Source organism: Olea europaea, unplaced genomic scaffold (assembly GCF_002742605.1).
Source record: "Olea europaea var. sylvestris unplaced genomic scaffold, O_europaea_v1 scaffold563, whole genome shotgun sequence".
In the NCBI taxonomy this organism is placed as follows: domain Eukaryota; kingdom Viridiplantae; phylum Streptophyta; class Magnoliopsida; order Lamiales; family Oleaceae; genus Olea; species Olea europaea.
The window spans coordinates 201,800-219,972 of record NW_019263964.1 but is presented as its reverse complement, the minus strand read 5'-3'; the positions used below and the strand labels follow the sequence as shown (position 1 = coordinate 219,972).

Below are 18,173 nucleotides of genomic sequence, written 5' to 3'. Positions count from 1 at the left end.
TTTTTTGACCCAAATAATCTCTAAGACTCTAATGTCAACAGATCTGCAATCATGTTTTTACCAACGTATATATACCTGCACATTAGAACAAAAACTATTAGCACCTAGATCATCGGACCAAAAAAAGAGGTCCACGACTATTGACACTTCGATGGTCAAGTCACTTCCCAATATTTATGGAGTTTAGAAAATTGCTTACATTTACCTTTACATGTCCTTTATCTAGGAAAAATTCTTATGGAGCTAGACTTTAGGCACGTTGTCCTAATTTAGCATGTCACAAACAATCATTTAGTTTTATGGTAGGTTTCCTTCCTTGCACTTATTTCCTTGTCGAATTAGGTCCTTGTACATATGGTTCTTGTTGACCCCAATCTCCGATCTCATGACAAGTCGTTCGCAAGCCTCACCTCAGGCAGATATGAGTTCAGTCATAGAATTGAGCTCAGCATACTACCGTTGTAATCTCGAGAGACATCATGATTACTTCCTATCACATCACCCCTCAATCATTTGCACTTGTAAAGAATGATTTCATCACCTCCGAAAACCACCAATCCGAAGCCTTGGACCTTAAAATCATTTGAAGGTCATCATTGCTTGAGAAAACATTTACACATGACCAACGGCCTCGTCGACCAATCACAAAAGAGTGCATTGGCCCGACTTCCAAGCTCGATCATGTTCTTGATTTGATGTAATTTCAGCTGTAGTCATGTATAAATAGGTGAGAAATGGTATTCTTAAGGACATGTGAACTTTCTTACAAACAAAACATGCAATTCAATCTTAAAAGAATGCATTTTCGGTCTTTTTCGTGATAAAGGAGAATTACCCTTTTTCTTAAAGTTGATTCGAGATTACTCTTTGCAAATTTCGACATCAACAATTTGGCTCTAGAAAGAGGGCCCCTTATTGTGAAAAATAGCCCCATCCTCATAGAAACACGAGTCATGAGTTGTAGTTCTAGTACTAGAAACCAATATCATACTCGCCCCTATGAGACCAATACTTTGCCCAGTTCCCCAAGACGACAAGATCAAAATCGAACAAATAACCTGTAAATGACTACTATGAGGGAAGCCCTGGAAAAGTTGACAAATGCAGTTGGCCGATTGGAACAAACCAAGCCCACTTGTCCCCACCAGACACTGAGGTAGAGTCCCCAGTAAGGATAAGGGCCAGACGGGCCCACCAGAAGGACCCTCTACATCTAAAGAGGATAACCCTCCAGAAGTCCAACTGACAAAGTCGGGAGCTAGGACCCTACAACGGAGCCCGCTGCTAGGAGAACTAACAGTGTGTTTGATAGGTTGAGAACTTAGCACTCGCTAACCCCTACGCGAAGGCACGCTGAACCTGACCTAAAATGTCCTCTGGAGCAAGGAAAACTCGAAATAAGTGCCCTGAAGAGACGTATCCCTGACTTGGAGGCCAAAAACAAATGTGACACCGAAGGCTACCTCACCAAGCGACATTTCCCTTTCACTGAAGATGTCCTTACCGAACCATTGCCTGAAAAACTGAAGATTCCACAAATGATCGCATACGAAGGGAAAGGGTATTCCCTTAGCCACCTTGATAAATACACCTCATGGATGGAGCTACAAGGGCAAGTGATGCTATCGTGTGCCAGGCTTTTCCCTTGACCTTGGGAGATAAGGCTCAAAGGTGGTTCAGGAGATTGCATTAGAAGTTGGTAAAAAATTGAAATGACCTAGCCTCAGCATTCCTGGCCCAGTTCATGGGCCCTAATGCCAGGACTACGCCCAAGCAGCGGTTGGTGAGCATCAAACAGGGAGAAAGTGAATCCTTCAAAAGCAATCTAAGCAGATTCAACAAGCAATCCATGAAAGTGGAAAAGATATTTGATGGTGTAGCACTTATGGCCGTACTTGCTGGGCTAAGACCCAGAACGAGATTTTGGTGGTCAATGCATGAAGACGGACCTCGAACTTACCACGAACTCCTGAACCAAGCTGATAAATACATAAGTGTTGAAGAGGCAATCTCTGATCAAGAGGAAGCCATATGTGATCCTGACCTCAGCAATACAGTGAAAGAGAAAAGGCCAGATAGGAATCCTCGGCCTGAAAGAAGGAAGGATAGGAGGGAGAAAGATCGTTCTAAGACTCAATCGTATAAGTTTTGAGAGTACCACCCACTAAAAGCCACCTTAGAGGAAGTATTCATGCAAACTGGCAAAAAAGATGCATTTCGCAGGTTGGTGGCCTAGAAGAGCGGGCTGGGAGATACCACCAAGGGTGATATTGTAGATATCATAGGATGGCACGACATGACATGACGGCTACAAGAGTTCGTTGCTAAACCAAAGGATGTAGATCGACTTCAACCACAATATTCTCCGCATCAGGGGCCTGCCACACGAACTCAATAGGTAGTTTCTAATTGTAATCCATCCCAATGAGCCGAGATTAGAATGATGGTCGGAAGAAATCAGTATATTGAAGAGTCTCGAAGAGCAAAGAGCAGAAAAGCTTGAGATGCATGAATCATGTCGAACTATGAAGAACGAACCCCACAGATTGGTATAGATCCTTAATGGTTCTGGTTCACGAAGGAGGATTCCCAAAGGATTCTCCACGATCAGAGTGATGCTCTAGTAATCACCATGCCATAGTCGGGGTGAAAGTGCATAGGATGCTGATAGACAACAGGAGTTGTACGCGTGAACCTTAAGACAGTTAGAAATATCAAAGCGCTATCTTCAACCCTATCCAAGGAAACTGCAGGGGTTCTCCAGAGATCCTATTGAGGCCCGAGGTCAAATTGTCCTCATTATAGAACTAGGCGAAGCTCCTTGCCAAAGAAGAATTCTGGCAGATTTTGTGATAGGCGACCTCCCATCCAATTATAATGCCATTTTGGGTTGGCCTATCACGAGCTGAAGGCCACCACGTCAATTTATCACTACTTTATGAAGTTCCTCACTCCCTGCGAAACCTGAATTGTGCGAGGAGACCAAGCTGAGGCTAGGACGTGCAACATCGACCTATCCAAACCTCAGATCAACATGCTAAGGGACAGGACAAACGCAAGAGCTAGGAAAGCCAGATTAAAGAGGCCCATTGTTGCAGATCTCTCTGAGATCGGCATAACAGAGAGTACCTTAAAAGACCTACAGATAACCAACTGTCCTTTGACGAAAAAGAGGTCGACTCTCACCCTTACCCGGGGTCCTGGTAGTCTTAATACCTGTGACAGGGGTAAGCATCCCAAAGGTCCTGGTCGACACCGGAAGTGCTATCAACATTCTCATCAGCAACACTCTCAAATGGATAGACATACCAGCCAACTTCCTACGACCATAGTGTAAAATGGTCATTGGATTAAGTGGAGCCCTAACCGCAGCCAAGGGGTCAATCAAGCTCATCATTGAGACGGGATCGGTGCCTTGCCAAATCAGAATGAATTTCGAGTTCATCGTATTCGACACTTCATCATCATATGACGCTGTTATGAGATAGTCCTTGATATTTAGTTTGAAAGCGACAGTATCTCTCTACCATTATTCAATCAAATTTCTCATGCCTCATGGTATAGGAGAAGTCAAATGAAGTAGGGAACTTGTTAAAAGATGTCAATTGAAAGCCTATACCAGCCATTAACGCACTTTCCCAGGAGTGTATATAGCCCACACATAGGAACCCGAACTCGGTTCACTAAACCCGCGCACCAAAATCGAAGGAGGAGAACCCATGGAAGAATTGGAGTAAATACAAGTTTGTGCTGACGACCCATCAAAAGAACTTGAGAGAGGGCACAACCTCGACATTTTTGCTTGGGACCACAGATACATGAAAGGAATCAACCTCATAATTGTTTGCCACAGGCTGCATGTTGAGCACACAGTTTGGCCAAGGTAGCAAAAACGTCGTCCTTTGAACCCGGACAAATACGAAGCACTTAACAAAGAGGTGCAGAAGCTACTACGCAATGGATTTATACGAGAGGCAAAATATCCCAAATGGGTCACAAACCTGGTTCTCGTGAAGAAACACAATGGAGATTGGAGGGTGTGCATAGACTTCACCGACCTCAACAAAGCATGCCTTAAAGACAACTTCACCCTACCAAGAACAGATCAAATGGAGGACACCACTACTGGACATGAACTACTCAGCTTTATGGACGTGTACTTCGGATAAAACCAGATACCAATGTACGGCCCAGATCTAGAGCATACCTTATTTGTCACTGACCGAGGTCTTTACTGCTACAGGGTAATATCGTTTAGTTTCAAAAATGTAACAAATCGAAAAAATCATGGACGTCTATGTTAACGAAATGTTGGTCAAAAGCAACTGTGCCAGAGATCATTATCAGCACCTAGCAGTAATGTTTGATATCCTAAGAAAGTGTAGGATGAAACTGAATCCAAGAAAATGCGCCTTCGGAGTCAGCTATGGAAAATTCCTTAGCTACATGGGGAAAAGCGAGAGAATCGAGGCAAACCCGAAAAAGATACAAGCTATCATTAACATGAAAGCCTCAGCTAGACCAAAGCAAGTGCAGAGTTTGACGGGAAGAATCGCCGCTCTTAGTCTACAGATCGGTGCTAAACTTTCTTTGACACTTTACGAGGAGGAAAAAAGTTTGAATGGATCTCAGAATGCCAGGACGCTTTCGACGAACTAAAAAGACGACTAGCTCAAACCACCGTGCTCTCAAAATCGAAGGAAGGCAACATCTTGAAACTATATTTAGCCGTTAAGAACACACCATCAATACCGTCCTAATTCGGGAGAAGGATGGAGCACAATACCCCTTCTACTACACAAGCAAGACACTCCATGATGTCGAGACCCATTATTCTCCACTGGAAAAACTAGCATATGCGTTAGTTGTGGCAAGCTGAAAACTGAGGCCTTACTTCTTAGAGCACTCCATAGAGGTCCTCACCAAATCACCACTAAGGCAAACCTCACAGAAGCCACATACATTCGAAAGGATGGTCAGATGGGCAATAGAGCTTGGACAATTCGATATAAGGTACAGGCCTCACACCTCTATTAAAGGTCAAGCCCTTACTGACTTCGTTGTGGAATTCAACAATGTACCCAAAACGGAATTACCACAAGAGGCCCCTTGGGAACTTTTTGTTGAAAATTCGTCAACCGAAGATAGGTCGGGCACATGAGTTCTCTTGATTAGTCCGGACCGACGACTATTTTGAAACCCTACCTTTTGACTTTAAGGCTTCGAATAATGAAGGCAAGTACGAAGCCTTCATTATCTGAATAAGGATGGCAGTTGGGTTGGGGATCCTCAGCCTGGTCTTGTACAGTGACTCCCAACTGGTGGTTAGCCAAATCAATGGAACGTACCAATCCAAAGAAGAAAGGATGGACATTTACCTCTAGGTTGTCATAAGAGAACTCAAAAATTTCAAAACTATTCAAATCAAATAGATTCCCCAATCCCAAAACAACCACGCCGATGCTTTAGCTCGTTTAGCTACCAGTGAAGGGATCGAGGGATTTGATAGCATTCCTATGGGAAGGGTAACATGGCCTGCCATGGAGTTAGCTGAGGTGACCCTCATGATGATAGACTATAAGCTAACCTGGATAGATGAAATCATCTCGTACCTTAAAATAAGAAAATGCCCTAAAAATTCGACTGTAGCAAGAAGGCTCCGAACTAGGTCGGCAAGGTACACCCTAGTAGACGAAGTCCTCTACAAAAGAGGATACTCTAACTCCCTGTTGAGAGCACTTAAATGAAAAGGAAGCAAAGTACGCCCTGCGAGACATACACGAGGAGATGTGTAGAAACCATTCTGGTGGACAATCCTTAGCCCACAAAATCATATGCCAAGAATTTTTTTGGCCAACAATAAAATGACACGCCTTGAAAAAATGTGATAAGTGTAAGCACCTCGCCCCTATCATAGAACGCCACCATGTAAGTTGAACCCAGTAGTCATCCCCAGGCCTTTTACAAAATTGGGGGGGTCGACCTGATTGGACCTATGTCCATGGGAAAAAGAGGAGTTAAGTTCGCTATCGTAGCAGTGGATTATTTCAACAAATGGGTCGAGGCGAAACCACTTGCCAAAATCACCGAGCAAAAAATAATCAATTTCATATGGAAGCATATCATATGTACATTTGATATACCTTACTCATAGTCACTGAAAATGGAAAGCAGTTTGACAACGCTCGTCTTTCAAATTTTTGAGAAGAGCTCGACATCAGAAAACACTTCTCCATTCCAAACCACCCACAAGTGAATGGCCAAGTTAAAGCCATCAATAAGATCATCAAGCACATGTTAAAGGCAAGACTTAACGCACTTAAAGGGGGATGGGCTGAAGAATTCCCCAACGTGCTATGGTTATACTGAACTACCACGAGGACCAGTATGGGTGAAACACCGTTCTCATTAGCCTTTTTTGTGGAAGCTGTTTGCGAAATATTTCTTTCAATTTAAATTACCGCAAGTGTACGGATCGTGACAAGTAATAAAGTGGATTTTAGAAGTCCGAGTATCGTCCCACAGAGAAAGAGTAGTTCAATTTTATTTATTTTAACCTTAATCGAAACTAATTGATTTAAGATGAATTTTAGAATCAAAAGCCCTAATTTTGGGAGAAATCCCCAAATTGAAAAACCCTAATTACTCAAATTCACTTAACGAATGACTCAATTACGAAATATTATGAAAATGAATGAAATGTATTATCAATTTATGAAAATCTATGTAAAACGAATGCACTAGGATCACGAATCCCCAAATAATTACTAATTAAACCCTAATTTCACAATTTTTGATAAGCCAATGAGAATTTGACAAATCAATGCTCCTAAATCTATTCAATACTCTCTCTCGAGATATATTGAACCTATTTTCATAAATCACCAGCCTATATTTCTACGACGGATGCAATTATACAAGAATGCATGTAATTTTATTTTGTGAGCAATTAAAGATTTACATAGGGCATAGGGGTATATTTCTATCCCTATGGGACCCTATGATGAATTATATATGTTGAGTTTAATCCAATTTTCTCAAATTCGGAATCAAACCACCAAAATTCACACAAATTAAGTGCACATTAATTGTGGAAATAAATAAAGCAATATAATTCATTCAAATAATCCCATCGAACTATGAATTCAAAGTCATGAAATAAAAGATTTAATAATAATTACATGGTTCATCGATCACCTAGTTGCAAAAATCTAGCCTATCATGATAAAAATAACGAAATCTATCAAGTTTTGAATAAAATACATCACCGGGTTATCAAAACTTGAAGAAATCTTGTAAATCTACGTATCAATCCTTGTTCTCGCCTTCAAATCCTCTCCAAAATGAATGTTGTTGCCTCCCAATTCGTTCGTGCGTCTTCTGGATGTTTATTTGTTATTTAAACCCTTCGAAATTAGGTTACCAAAGGAGTTGCAATCATATAAGGAAACTGCAAAAATCGGGCACAGGTTATACCTATGCGACTGCATAGGCATATGAAATATGGCGTTTTTAATCCCTGGAGGGTCACTCGCGATCGCATAAGTTTTCTACTATGCGACCGCATAGTAGAGCGAACTTCTAATTTGAGTCATTTTGATCCTCAAGTTTCATTCATTCACTCCTTGACCTCTTCTCTTGTTTCTAGTTGCTCCAATATTCCATTATAACTTCCAATTGGTGCTTAGCTTGATCAATTGCTTGATGTATTCATCGGGTCAACTTTCAGATAATTGCAATTTGGTCCCTGAATTCTCATTTTGCTCCAATTTGGTCCTTTTTCGGCTCTTTTCTCCTGAATTCCACTATTTCCATAAAATTACCTACATTGCATTAATTCAACAAAATTAAGTAACAATTCAATCCTTTTACTTGTATTTAAGTCATGTTTGTGATGTAAATAAGTGTGCAAAAACACACTTATCAAACCCCCCAAACTTGAACTATTGTTTGTCCTCAAATAAGATAGTGATATAATTCTGAACAAACATGGCTTAACACCTTGCCTTGGCTCAGGATTGGACTAAGTAATTGATTTTATGAAAATTTATCAGTGCAAAATGACATCAACCTTTACCTGTTAAGTGCATACTTGACGTGTGTGTGTGGATTCATGCTAACATATCAAGTTCATGATGAGTTTGAGTCCCGACCCCAAGTGGTCAAATGTCTCCTTACTCGCTCGAGAGATACACAACCCCCCAAACTTATTCTTTTCACTCAATTATCCAGGGGTTGTGTTTAAAAATTATGAGTTTACCTAACTATAGTTCTCACCCTCTCGTAGTTTGGATTAATTTCACTATCACAAGTTCACATGTCAACAAGTGAAGGCTCTCCTAGTTTTGATTGCTTCGACACTCAAGACTAAACTAGGTTACTTCCCTCGCCTCAAAGGTATAGTTTCTTCCACCAATTGTCCAAGGGCTTTTCTTCTTGTTATTGTCTCTTTTTGTTTTTCTCACTTTTCTTTGGTTTTCTGCATTTTTTTTATCATCTTCTCATTTGCTTTCTATATAACCCATGTAACGAGCTTTAGGCCGGTGACTCCCAAACCAGTTGGCTTTAGGGCACCAGATTTTAAACCCTTGTAGGCTTATTCACCCGAGTTATAAATGCTCAATCAGATGACTTTTTGTAATCCTCTTTATCCCTTGCTTTCTATATGACCCATGTATCGAGCTTTGGGCCGATGACTCCCAGATCAGTTGACCTTAGGACACCAGATTTTGAAATATCCTTATAGGCTTACTTGCTCGAGTCATAAAGGCTGGAAAAGAAGTGTCTTATTCTCACAAATTAAGTTTATGCCCTTATTTTTCTAGACATCTGGTATCCAAAACCAACCCTCAATTTAAGCTTTTCACCTACTCTTCATCCCACTAGTCTAGGCAGTCCACACAATAATTCATGCACGGAGCCTCACTCATCTCAATGTTCTCCTATAATAGCTCAACTATCACCAAACTGTCTTAAGGTAGTTTACGAGTTAATTCAATAGAGGGTTATAATTATTTTTCTATTTTATGCTCAAAACCCCAATCACTTACCTAACATGTAAAGCATGAATGGCGTGCATAAAGAATGTCAAGTATTACATCAACAAGTATTAGTTAGCCTAATTAACACCGACTCCAAAGTTTTGAAATATACCAATCCAATAGTAACATCATAGCCGGCAAGGCGATTAGGCTCATACAAGCATACATAAGCATAATCAATATTCACTCACAAGCATGCCTCATGCAACAATTAGTCAAATTAAATCTGGATTGTGGAAATGCAATTAATTACATGCCGAATGTCTTTATCAAATTATGCCACCATCCCCCAAACTTATACAAGACATTGTCCTCAATGCGAAAATTAAGTTTAGATGGCAGAATTTAAGGAAAATGAGTACAAATGAGGCAAACGATACTCCCCTAATCAATACGGGGGTTGCAATGGGAAGCTAGATCCTGTAGTATCATTAGCTGAAGGTGGAGGTAGGCGCGCCAAGATCTCTCTCATCAGTGCTGACTGCTGTGTCATTTCATCATGGATTTCTTCAACATGTGTCTCCAAACGGCCCAAACGCTCCCAAGTTTCATTTACCCTCATCTGGATGCCATCCACCCTGCCACATACACACTGAGTCAATCGTTCATAGTTTCCATCTCCCTCCGAGCTGCCTGGGCATCCTGGCGAGCAGCACGTGACATATCAGTGGAAATGCAGATGTCACGGTGGGCTGTATGCATCTCAGTCGTCAAAGTCCCCATAGCCTGCTGGAGACTCTGTACGTCTCGGCTGGTTCCCGTGGTGGTAGTGAAAATCTGGCACCACAACTGTGCATTTATCTCAACCTGTGGTGGTGGAGCTTGAGGCATCTCCTGCTCTGCGTGCTCGTGACCTTGCTCTTCCTACTGTCTGCGTCGTTCAATTTCTTGCTTTTCCCAGTGCTTCATCCTGGCTCTGTCTTGAGCCTCCAAGGTGCTGTGCTTTATGATGGGGCTGGGTTTGGCAGCCACTTCCCCGGATGCAATGTTTATACCAGCAGCTATGCATATTCCGGAGATGAGGCTTGGAAAGATCATTGAGCTGTGCCTGTCTCCCAATGTACCCACATGATGTATCTGATTATAGCAGAGAGTGGCAAGATCAACCTTATTACCTCGCACCAAGTGATAAAGGAATCTAGCTGTGGGATCTGTGAATGTGGTCCTGTGAGAGGTCGGCTCAATGTTGTGGCACATAAACAGCCACAGGATGGCTATAGATGGTGTCAGCTCAATCTGGTGCCACTCTGTGGTGGGGAGTGGCCATGCATTTTGTCGCCCCAATAAGATTTCCGCCACTTCATGCCAATTGAAATCACCTGGTATAGGGGTTATGTTGTCCCACGTGAGCTGGTAGTAGTCTTGAATAACCTCGGGTGAGAATGTGATCCATTTTTCCCTGAAGTCTAATGTAGAAGGTTGGACCCTGGTGTGTCAATTTCTGTATTGAAGTTGGCGTAAAATTTCCCTACCAATAATTCATAGACCCGATGTGGCTGCTCCACTACTTTACCCCATCCACAGTTATACACCAAAGTGGTCAGCTCGAATTCAGGAAAGTCTTCCAATCTAATAGCCCGCTCTGGTGTCACTGTCCATCGACTCACTATATTTTCGTATCGAACTGCTGCCTCGGAAGTCAAAAATCTCTGTATCCCTTGTTCAAGCACTCGAGTACGTGCTGTGCCGGATGATGAGCCAACCTTCTCTTTTTCTTTTGAAGTTCGTTTTGGTGGCATCCTACAAAGTTGGAAAATAGCTAGCATTAAACGTCTTGTTGTACAGTGAGAAATCGCATGAAATGAAAAGCACGTAATTCACAAATCCCCCAAACTTGTTTCAATATGCATGTATACTACCACGGTGTGTAATGAACAATGTATGATGATTAGAGTAGTATGAATCTATAGTCCATATGAAAACATAAGAAAATTTGGGTGAATATGCTCATAGTGAAAGGGTTGGAGTTATGATTGGGTGTACACCTTCGGCCCCGGGCACCATCGAGAATTATCAAGATTGTCCCAGGCAACCTCCGGGCATATGAAAGTATGCAATGAGATCTATCACATACCCAAATTTTAGCTCAATCGGAGTTCGTTTGGTGTGTCAAATGGTAGTGTAAAATAAGGGACGGAGGGTGCTGTGGGCATGCAATGACTTAGCTATTTTGTGTGCATGTGTGTGTTGATGTTGTCTAAGTCACATTGGTTGGTAATACATCACAACGAGTTATTCCATTCATCTAATAGTCATATGCCATGCTAGATGTTCATAATTGTATTAGATTACCAAAAATGGGCATTTTATCGAACATGTTGTGGGCATTATGAAATCTTCATACATTAGCCAAAAATTACTATGTCACATGGTTCCTCATTCAAAAATCAATCACCAATTGCATATACATTCATCAATCAAATAAATTTAATGCAACATGTGCCAAAATACCCACAAATTATCAGTGTGGCAATGTATCAAACACATTACAAGCATAGAGTGAAAATGGTGCCAATTGAAAGAATTTTTGGTTTAGAATCATTCCAAATTTTCGCACAACACAAGCACAACCAATCCATATGCACATGAACTAGTCCAATCTCCTTCAATTCGCCAAAATTACATTCACAATCAATAGAACTGAAAACGGAATTGAGGGGGGGGGGAGAAGAACACATACCTTGTGTTTGTAGGGTTGAATCGAGGAAGAGAATGGATTTCCTTTCAATGATATTATAATGCAATGATTAAATTTTTGTGTGATATTAGCCTAAAATGTGAAATTGGTGAATGTGGTCGGGAGAGGGATTTGGGAAGAGAGTGAATTTGTGAATTAAGAGTGAATCGGTCATGGCTTTAACCATGGCCGATTCACTTCTATGCAGTCACATAGAAGTATTTTTCTTTTGATTTTTAGGCACCATGACTATGCGATCGCATAGACACACTTTTTTTTTTATAAATCACCCGACTCTCAACGTCCCCAATTTTTCAGAAACATACTTTTAAAATATTGACATGTGAAATTTAGAAAACATAATTTACCTCGAAATACGTGAATTCCACACTCAACTACCCAAACAACTCAAATCAACCCGAACTCGTGTGTGATACTTAAGGACTCGTGTGAACAGTGCTTGGACTCTCTTAAAATGCCTAGATGATCGATGACCACTTAACAAAATACTAAATGAATTTGAAAATAAACTTCCTAATCTAATGCAGAAAGCATAATAAAGTAAATAAATAGATAAAAAGGATACAGTGGGTTGCCTCCCACCCAGCGCTAAGTTATAGTCGATAGCTCGACTTTTCTGCGGCTGCTTCATTCTGGCGTCTCGAGTTGAACGGTTGACTTTTGGTTAGAGAAGTCACCGTCCCAATAGTGTTTCAACCTTTGTCCATTAACAGTGAAGGTACCCTTATTCTCATGGCTCACTTGTATAGCCCCATATGGTAGGACTTTTGTAACTGTGTAGGGACCCGACCACCGTGATCGTAGTTTTCCTGGGAATAGCTTGAGTCTCGAGTTATACAGTAGTACTTTCTGCCCCACTTCGAATACTCGCCTCTGAATGTGCATATCATGGCACTTCTTGGTTCGCTCCTTGTAAAGTTTTGCATTTTCATAAGCCTCCATTCTAAATTCATCCAACTCATTCAGTTGCAGTAGACGCTTTTCACCGGCGGCATTCAAGTCCATATTTAACTGTTTCATAGCCCGATATGCCCGGTGCTCCATTTCTAATGGCAGATGACATCGTTTCCCAAAGACTAGGCGATGTGGAGACATGCCGATCGAGGTCTTGAATGCTGTTCTGTAAGCCCATAATGCATCGTCCAATCGGGGTCTAGATGAATTCACAGTGACTTCTAGTATTCTCTTTAGCTGCCGATTAGATACCTCAACTTACCCGCTGGTTTGTGGATGATATGGAGTAGCAACACGGTGTTTAATGCCATATTTATTCAGCAGCTGCTCAAACTGGTGATTACAGAAATGCTTGCCCCATCGCTGATTATAGCCCGCGGTGTACCATATCGGGTGAAAAATATATTTCTTCAAGAATCCAATTACTGTCTTTGAGTCATTTGTTGGCAATGCAACTGCTTCCACCCATTTTGAGATGTAATCCACTACCACCAAGATATACTGGTTTGAGAACGAAGGGGGGAAAGGTCCCATGAAGTCAATTCCCCAAACATCAAATATCTCCACTTCCAAAATATTGTTTAGTGGCATTTCATTTCTCCTCGAGATATTCCCAGTGCGTTGACATCTGTCACACCTCTTAACAAACTCAAATGTGTCTTTAAACAGTGTAGGCCAGTAGAAACCTGATTGTAGAATCTTTGCAGCTGTTTTTGAAGCTCCAAAGTGTCCTGCATATGCGGATGAGTGATAGTGCTCGAGAATCTCATGTACTTCTTCTTCAGGCATGCACCTCCTCACTATCTGATCAGCTCCTCGTCTATAAAGAATTGGATCCTCCCAGAAATAGTATTTTAACTCGGCGAATTTTTTTTTCTTTGGTGACTGGAGTAGTCGGGCTGTGGAATGGAGCTGGCGAAGTAATTGACAATATCTGCGTACCAAGGTGCTTCATCCACTCTCAACATCTGTTCATCCGGGAAGATCTCATTTATATCCACTAAATCTTCCGTCTCCCCAGGTTCTAGTTTGGATAGGTGATCTGTTACTACGTTCTCGGTGCCCTTCTTGTCGCGTATCTCAATGTCAAATTCTTGCAACAACAGCACCCAACGAATTAATCTCGGCTCTCCATCCTTCTTTGTGAGCAGATATTTCAATGCAGCATGGTCAGTATAGACGATGATTTTAGACCCAACGAGGTATGACCTAAATTTGTCAAATGTAAATACCACAGCCAATAGCTCCTTTTCAGTGGTTGCATAATTTATTTGTGCATCATTTAGAGTTCTGCTTGCATAGTATATCACATAAAAAATCTTGTTCCTCCGTTGTCCCAATAATGCATCTACAGCGTGATCACTTGCATCACACATCAATTCAAAAGGCAATTCCCAGTCTGGTGCTACAATTACTGGTGCTGTCGTAAGCTTTTCCTTTAAAGTGTTGAAGGTTGTGAGACAACCCTCATTGAACTCAAAGGTTGCATCTTTCATTAGCAAATTGCACAAAGGTTTAGTGATCTTCGAGAAATCTTTTATAAACCTCCGGTAGAACCCAGCGTGCCGCAAAAAACTGCGACCTCCTTTAACTGATGTAGGTGGTGGTAATTTCTCAATCACTTGAATTTTTACCTTGTCTACCTCAATTCCTTTTGTCGATATCCTATGCCCAAGTACAATGCCTTCTTGCACAATAAAGTGGCATTTTTCCCAATTTAAAACCAGGTTAGTCTCCTTGCATCTCTGTAAGACCAAATTCAAGTGGTTTAGACATTCATCAAATAAAGATCCAAATACTGAGAAGTCGTCCATGAAAACCTCGATAAACCTTTCAATCATATTAGAGAATATTGCCATCATGCACCTCTGAAATGTGGCTGGAGCGTTGCAAAGACCAAAAGGCATCCTACGATAAGCAAAAGTACTGTAGGGGCAAGTGAAAGTGGTCTTCTCCTGATCCTCTGGTGCGACAGGTATCTGATTATAGCCCGAGTATCCATCAAGAAAGCAGTAGTGTGAATGTCCAGCCAACCTCTCCAACATCTGATCAATGAATGGGAGTGGGAAGTGTTCCTTTCGTGTAGCTGCATTGAGTTTGCGATAGTCAATGCAAACTCTCCAACCCATAACTGTTCTGGTGGGAATTAGTTCATTCTTCTCATTTTTCACTACTGTGATTCTCCCTTTTATCGGTACCACTTGAACAGGGCTGATCCATGCACTATCTGAAATTGGGTTGATAATTCCTGCATCCAATAACTTCAATATCTCTGCCCTGACCACTTCCTTCATGTTTGGGTTCAATCTTCTCTGACTTTCTATGCTAGGCTTGCAATTTTCCTCCATTAAAATTTTATGCATACACAGGGAAGGACTGATTCCTTTAATGTCAGCTATTGTCCAACCAATCGCCGTCTTGTTCTCTCTAAGTACCCTGAGCAGTTTTTCCTCCTCCATCTCACTGACTGTGTTCGAAATGATTACTGGAAGTGTATCTAATTCTCCTAAATAAGCATATCTGAGATGTGGCGGTAGTTGTTTGAGTTCTAAAACTGGCGGCTGCTGAACTGAAGGCAGTGGCTTTGTGTTTCCCATCCCCAGTTCCTCGAAGTGCCTCTTTCGTGTGTATGGCGGGTTGGTCTCCAAAAATCTTGTACATGTTTCAACTTCAAAAGACTCTGACTGGATTGATTGGGATTGTGCAATGCATGCCTCATAGGCATCAGATGGACCGTGTAGTAAGAACGTTTCTTGTACTGCCTTATCAATAATGTCAACTTGATAACAGCTGTCAGATTCTGTTGGTAATTTCATTGCCTTGAATACATTGAATGATAGCTGCTCCTCTCCCAATCTTAAAATCGACTGGCCTCTTTGAACATCAATTAATGCTCTCCTTGTTGCCAGAAATGGTCTGCCAAGTATCAATGGAACGTCCTTGTCCTCTTCCATGTCCAGGATAAGAAAGTCCGCTGGGAATATGAATTTCTCAACCTTGATAAGCACATCTTCAATTATTCCTCTGGGATGTGTTGGTGACCTGTCAGCCAGTTGAAGTGTCACAGTGGTTGCTTCAGCTTCTCCCAATCCTAGTTTCCTGAAAACAGACAAATGCATTAAATTAATACTTGCACCGAGGTCACATAATGCTTTATCAAAATATACTTCACTGATTGTGCAAGGAACAGTAAAACTCCCTGGATCTTTTAGTTTTGGTGGAAGCTTATTTTGAATTCTGGCACTACATTCCTCAGTAAGCATGATTGTCTCATGATCTTCTAGCTTGCGTTTATTTGATATGATATCCTTTAGAAATTTCGCGTAGCTAGGCATCTGGAACAGTGCATCAGCTAGTGGGATGTTGATATGGAGCTTTTTGAAAATTTCTAGAAATTTTTTGTATTGTTGCTCCACTTTTTGCTTCTTCAAGCACTGTGGAAAGGGAATCGGAGGTTCGTAGGAGTTGACTGTGACTTTGGCCTTATCTTGTGATTCTTCTAAATTTTTCTTTGAACTTGATTCCTTTACAACAGTCTCTTCTTCAGCGGAGGAAGATGTTTCTCCAATCACCCCCGGTCTCTTGACATGGATTTCAGGTAATTGCACTCCACTTCGAGTTGTAATGGCCTTGGCTTGCTCTTTAGGATTGATTTCTGTATTACTTGGTAAGTTACCTGGTGTTCTGCTAGTCAATGCGATGGCTAGTTGCCCCATCTGAGTTTCCAAATTTTTGATGGCTGCATTTTGATTTTGAAATGTAGCTTCGGCCTTCTCCATGAATTTTCCTATCATATCTTCCAATTGAGGCCTCTTCTCCTGTTGTTGAAATTGTCCTTGTGGCTTATTCTGATTCTGGTTGCTCCAAGAGAAGTCGGGATGTTTCTTCCAGCTGGGATTGAAAGTCTCGCCATATTGATTATGCTGCTGGCGTTGTCCCCACTGTGCGTAATCTGCTTGCTCAATTCCTTGCATGAGAATAAGGCAATCTGATGTTTTGTGCTCGGCTCCACATTCCTCACAATTGCTCTTCTTAGCTTGTGATGCTTATGATATGCTTTCCACCTTGTGATACAGAGAATCAATTTTTGCAGATATTGTTGAATAAGCGTCCACCTCGTAGACACTTGGAGTTTTCTTTGGAATCGCCCTCTCAGAAGACCACATGGCTGATGTGATAGCCATTCGCTCAAATAATTCCAATGCCCCGTCAACTGTTCTTGTGGATATTGAGCCATCTGATGCTGAATCTACCATGCTCTTATGGTATGGAAGTAATCATGTGTAGAAGAATCGAATCTGGATCTTTTTATTGAACCCATGCTGAGGGCATTTCTGGAGCATGTTTTTAAATCTGTTCCAGGCTTCATCAAATGATTCAGTCTCTCTTTGGTTGAATACTGATATATCATGTCTCAGCTTTGCTATCTTAGCTGGGGAGAAGAACTTTGTGCAGAACTTGTGTGCCAGCTCATTCCATGTAGTGATACTTGCAACCGGGAGTGAATCCAACCATTCAAGTGCTTTGTCTCGTAACGTATGTGGAAAAAGCCTCAACCTAATAGTGTCATCCGAAATCCCTTAGTATCTGAAATGTTGACACATATCCAGAAATCGAGATACGTGTGTGTGTGGGTTCTCCTCAGCCTTGCCATAAAATTGGTGTCCATTTTGAAACAGCTGTATCACATTGATCTTCAACTGAAAATTAGGTTGCCCAAACGGTGGATAAACTATGCTGGACTGGCTTTGAATCACTTGAGGAGTCAAGAAATCTCCCAAAATCTCATTCCCTTCGTCCATTGCCTCTCCTTCGTCAGCATGAATCATGGGATTGTTTAATTCGTTGACCATTTGTACTTGTGCTTCGCGGTGATCTCTTTGTCGTCGATGAAAGGTGCGCTCAATTTCAGGATCAGCTGAAATCAATTCTCCTCCAGGTAATCGTGACATGCAAATTTGAGAATTAAAACCAGTACGAGCACTGAGATTTAAACAATTTAATTAACTAAAACACAAATAGAGGATAATAAACTAAAATAAAAACAAAAATAAAAACAAAATTATGCTAGTAAAATAAATAAAAAATTGAGTTCGAATTAGTGCCTCAAGAAATAAAATTAAACTAAACTCAATCCTCGGCAACGGCACCAAAAACTTGTTCGCGAAATATTTCTTTCGATTTAAATTACCGCAAGTGTACGGGTCGTGACAAGTAATAAAGTGGACTTTAGAAGTCCGAGTATCGTCCCACAGAAAAAAAAGTAGTTCAATTTTATTTATTTTAACCTTAACCGAAACTAATTGATTTAAGATGAATTTTAGAATCAAAAGCCCTAATTTTGGGAGAAATCCCCAAATTGAAAAACCCTAATTACTCAAATTCACTTAACGAATGACTCAATTACGAAATATTATGAAAATGAATGAAATGTATTGTCAATTTATGAAAATCTATGTAAAACGAATGCACTAGGATCA

General features: G+C 41.1%; 1 protein-coding gene across 1 annotated transcript; it reads right to left on the bottom strand.

The window, feature by feature from the left end:
• Positions 1–13,547: 13,547 nt before the first annotated feature.
• LOC111389116 lies at positions 13,548–17,104 on the bottom strand. The gene is made up of 5 exons (XM_023013972.1): positions 16,947–17,104; positions 15,408–15,792; positions 14,892–15,335; positions 14,737–14,779; positions 13,548–14,284 (listed from the first exon to the last, which is right to left on the bottom strand). Exons 1-5 carry the CDS (start codon positions 17,102–17,104, stop codon positions 13,548–13,550), a joined length of 1,767 nt encoding a protein of 588 aa, XP_022869740.1.
• Between the last annotated feature and the right edge of the window lie 1,069 nt (positions 17,105–18,173).